At 44.6% G+C, this 4,567-nt stretch overlaps 1 protein-coding gene across 2 annotated transcripts; it reads left to right on the top strand.

The window, feature by feature from the left end:
- The first annotated feature begins 250 nt into the window (after window positions 1–250).
- LOC133490347 (sphingosine 1-phosphate receptor 3) lies at window positions 251–2,224 on the top strand. Of its 2 annotated transcripts, none has more exons than XM_061800310.1 (2): window positions 251–438; window positions 591–2,224. In XM_061800310.1, the coding sequence occupies exons 1-2, from the start codon at window positions 381–383 to the stop codon at window positions 1,781–1,783; spliced, it is 1,251 nt and encodes a 416-aa protein (XP_061656294.1). In that variant the 5' UTR covers window positions 251–380; the 3' UTR covers window positions 1,784–2,224. The 2 variants fall into 2 exon arrangements, with proteins under 2 accessions (XP_061656294.1, XP_061656293.1); XM_061800309.1 differs by having other exon boundaries at window positions 251–434; window positions 589–2,224.
- The last annotated feature ends 2,343 nt before the right edge of the window (window positions 2,225–4,567 follow it).

Genomic DNA, 4,567 nt, shown 5'->3' on the forward strand with positions numbered 1-4,567 from the left:
GGATGATCCGTGCATTAACAGAAGGGTGGGATTCTCAAAATCAAAATCTAAACTGTTATATATCGCATAAAAGAACATGCAATAGACGGTAGCTAGTGTGAGAATTAGTTGTATATACAAGATGAATGAAAACAAAACCTGAATATGTATGCACTGCTGGCTTAAAAGGAGGAGGGTGGAGAGAAGCGGGGGGATGAGGAAGGGAGGGCCGAGGGAAGAAGGGCTGTGACTTCCAGCCCGCCGACGTCAACTCTCGAGTTTGGAGGAGGGAAAAAAAACAAGGCTGATGATGGTGTGCGCCGTGCGGAGCGAGAAGGGCTCAGGAAAGTTTGTCTACGAGGACTTTTGACTTGCAGGAATCCAAGCGGAACTAAAACTAAATGACATGTTTGCACTTCGTAGCTGGATCGACTGAAGCCTCAAAAGTCCTTCTGGTAAGTCCACTCGACTACTTCTGTGTTTTTCATTGACACTCCTCTGCGGCCGTATGCCAAACCTTCAAAGCTTTCTGTATGCATTGAGCAAACAGGAAGTGGACAAATGCATTTGAGTTGAAGCATCACTTCTCCTGCCGTGTCCTCCCCACAGAGGAACCAGCAGCAGACCGCGGAACTCCTCTGACTCAAAAATGATCGATCCTCACATCTACCTGCACTATAACTACACGGGCAAGCTGGACCACCGGCCCGGCGTGGGCGCCGGTGCCGGAACGGGCACCCCAGACACCAAGACCCTCGTGTTCCTGGCGGTGTGCGGCTTCATCGTGCTGGAGAACCTGACGGTGCTAGTGGCCATCTGGCGGAACCACCGCTTCCACAACCGCATGTACTTCTTCATCGGCAACCTGGCGGTGTGCGACATGCTGGCCGGCGTGGCCTACCTGGTCAACCTGCTCCTATCCGGCGACAGGACCCTGCACCTGTCGCCCGCTCTTTGGTTCATGCGCGAAGGCAGCATGTTTGTTGCACTGGGCGCTTCCATCTTCAGCCTCCTGGCCATCGCCATCGAGCGCCACCTGACCATGATCAAAATGAGGCCATACGACGCCAACAAGAACTACAGGGTCTTCCTCCTCATCGGCATGTGCTGGTTAGTCGCCATCTCCTTCGGGGCACTTCCCATCCTGGGATGGAACTGCCTGGGCGACCTCTCCGACTGCTCCACCGTGCTGCCGTTGTACTCCAAGAAGTACGTGGCCTTCTGCATCACAGTCTTCATGGCGCTGCTCCTGGCCATGTCGGTGCTGTACGCCCGCATCTACGTCCTGGTCAAGTCCAGCAGCCGCAAGGTGAGCAAGAACAGCAACTCGGAGCACGCCATGTCACTGCTGCGCACCGTCATCATCGTGGTGGGCATCTTCATCGCCTGCTGGACGCCCATCTTCGTGCTGCTCCTGGTGGACGTGGCGTGCGAGCAGCGCCGCTGCTGCCCCGTCCTTTACAAGGCCGACTGGTTCATCGGGTTGGCCGTGCTCAACTCGGCCATGAACCCTGTCATATACACGCTGGCCAGCCGCGAGATGAGGCGCGCCTTCCTGGGCTTGGCTTGCTGTCTTTGCTACCGGGGCAAAGCGTCGGCAGCGGGCAGCGGCAACAGGCAGTGTCTGGAGGCCAGTCGCAGCCGGAGCAAGTCTTGGAGCAGCCAGAACAACCACAACCAGCAGGGCAGCAGGCAGGCGGGGCCCGATGTCGAGGCCGACTCTGGACTCGGGAAGGTGTCAGTGGTTGCGGGGCGGAGCGGTGCCGATGCTGAGAACTTCCTACAGAGCGACGGGACCGAATGAGAGGCAAGACCAGGGCGGTCCTCGCAGCGCCGGGCCCAGATTTGACTCACATCAAGCGACTACAACATACAATTCCTTCAAAGACGACACTACTGTGAGTCACAACCTGTCCAAATTGAGATAAGAACTGGGACCATTGGGAACTGGCCCTTTTCTAAGTCCAGAACTGGTTCTGGCGCATTCAGATTGAGTTCCAGAAAAGTGGCTGCTGTGTAAATGGACTGATATAGATCTAACCTGTCATTGCAAGTCATCAAAAAGTAGGTGGGGGGGGTATGCATGCAATCAGATCAGAAAGAACATCGGATAACATAGGATCCAAATCTGGCCTTAGTCTTTGTGGCTAAAACCAGGTATGAAACGTCAATATGACTGCAGCGGAAAGGGGATTGATCAGGTATAGCGATCAATTGCGGGTCATTGCGAGTCTTGGAAAAGTAAGGGGAAAAGCGCACGTAAAGCATTTGGAACCCAATCACCGTGAAACCTTTCCGAATCATACTCGGAGGGGGCGGAAGATAAAAATCAGTTATGAATTGAAAGTGACTGCAGTGTAAAGATATCAGATATAGCCTATTATTGCAAGTCATCAAAGAGTGGAAAGAAAAAGAAAAAAAAAAAACAATCAGATAACCTCAGATAAGAAGCAGGTCTGGATCACCCGGACATGAATCTGGTGTGACTTAAGTGTAAAAACATCGACTGCACTTTGTCATTGCAAATCATTAAAACGTGGGAAGAATAAAACCCATAGAATCTGATGACGGTCAGATCCAAATCAGGGCCGGAACATACAGTATAATGTTAATATAAAAATCAGACACGAGTCGGGAGTGACTGTAGCGTAAACGTACACATCGGATACAGACTTTGATTGGGAATCAGCTGCAGTTTGAGCAGGAGGAGAAAGAACAAACATGAAATCCCCCGGCACACAATCAAGTTCATACCTGATGTTGTGTGTCATTGATAAAGCGTATCATTGCCAAAATTGGATAACTGAGGATCAGAATCAGGCCTCAGATCTGAATGATTTCAAACGAAAGATATGAGTATCATTTATTATAAGCGACTGAAGTGCAAAGGCAAAGACGAAATGTACCCTGTCGTGTCGAGTCAACGAATGAAGGGGTTAATGCACGGAATCAGATCTTCTCGCATCCCAATCACGCTTCAACTGTATGTGGACTGAATTGGGCAAACTGCAGTGTCCACCGACAGATGAACTTGTTGCCGGATGATGTCGTCTTTGGCTCTGTCTCGACATTTCCGTTTCACAGGTTGTTTCGGGACTGCGGCGAAGATTAGTGTCCCGTGGATGGGTCATTTAAAAGTAGAAGAAGACAAAAAACGGATCCTGGTACTAAATGGCAACCGAGCGTTAAGTAGTACAGTGTAGATGCTAAAGAACTAAAAGAACCGAACCACTGTCAGTAGGGTTTCCTAATCGTAGTCCTGATGTAGCGTTATTGTCCTGATTGTTTGAGGCAATCACAGTTTATTTATTATACTCGTTATGCACTAATGAAGATTTTGTACATCTCAACAGGCTCATGCTTGAATGCACTTTGGGAAACCATGACTATTGGTGCGAGGGTCCCACCTGCTGGTTGTTAAAGTAACTAAATAGTCTTCAATACTGCACATTTCTGGTGAGAACTTTTAAAAAATAATAATAATAAAGCACACAAAATGTTTTTTTTAATTACAATTTTAAATAAAAAAACTTTTTGAGTAATAACTCAAAAAGCATAAAGCTACACTTTGTTAGGGGCATGTGATTTATTTTTTTTAACGTGCATGTGGCCAGCAGAGGCCACAAATCGTCCCTGTGATGATGGCCCGCCCAAATCTTCTCTGAGGAACAAAACATGTTAAAAAACAAAAATCAACTTCACCTCACTTACAATGTGCTCATGCAGACTTTTTCTGTCAAAAAAAATAAATAAAATTCCCGATTTAGAGTTTTAATGCACTTAGCAAAACAAAAACAAAAACAGACACAATGAAAATAAAATATCACAACTTTAAGAAAGTACAATGCAATATTTACGCGTTAATAAACGTGCAACGACATTAAAATGGGACAATAAAATGAATAAAACAATTAGTGTAGAACAAAACAATGTTTCAAATAAAACGGAATCACCAAATTCAAAATAATTCATTTAAATAGGATAAATAAAAGAAAAAATCGAAATGAAATGAGAATGGATGAAAATCCAAATGTGAAGAAAATAAAATAAAAAAATAGAAAGTATGTGAAAATCTAAAATTTAAAGTAAATGAAAATACAGGAGAGATTACACTTATTGTATACGAAAACTGTGAATAGCATAATTTTAAATATAATAAAAGGGTAAATTAAATGGCACAGGAATTCTTAAAAAAATAAAAATAGAAACAAAAATCTGTTAAAAAAATAATTAATGAAAAGGAAATACATATTTTCAAACTGAACACAATCTGGATGGCTAGCTTGAGTATTCTTTTTCTTTTTTACATATACTGGAGTAGAAAGCAGAGGTTCTACACATTCACGGTTTTATTGCCAACAGTCATACAGAATAATGTCAAACCAGTACAACCAAAAGATTAAATCTGTAAACATCTAGACTTTTTGTTTTTATGACCATGTTTCTCTCACTTTCTCCATTTACTGTACCAAAAATAGCGACCACTTGTGTGATTCAAGTCGTATAGTGTGGGGCAAAATAAATTGAATTCACACTACTTGTATATAATAATGACAATAATAATAATAATAATAATAACAACAAGAAA

This window comes from Phyllopteryx taeniolatus, chromosome 15, assembly GCF_024500385.1.
Source record: "Phyllopteryx taeniolatus isolate TA_2022b chromosome 15, UOR_Ptae_1.2, whole genome shotgun sequence".
In the NCBI taxonomy this organism is placed as follows: Eukaryota; Metazoa; Chordata; class Actinopteri; order Syngnathiformes; family Syngnathidae; genus Phyllopteryx; species Phyllopteryx taeniolatus.

Bases quoted from the DNA above. Each gene is read 5' to 3' on its own strand.
- LOC133490347 (XM_061800310.1), top strand. From the start codon at position 381: ATGACATGTTTGCACTTCGTAGCTGGATCGACTGAAGCCTCAAAAGTC. The intron at 439-590 runs GTCCACTCGACT...CTCCCCACAGAG, and splicing joins CTCAAAAGTCCTTCTGGTAA to GAACCAGCAGCAGACCGCGG.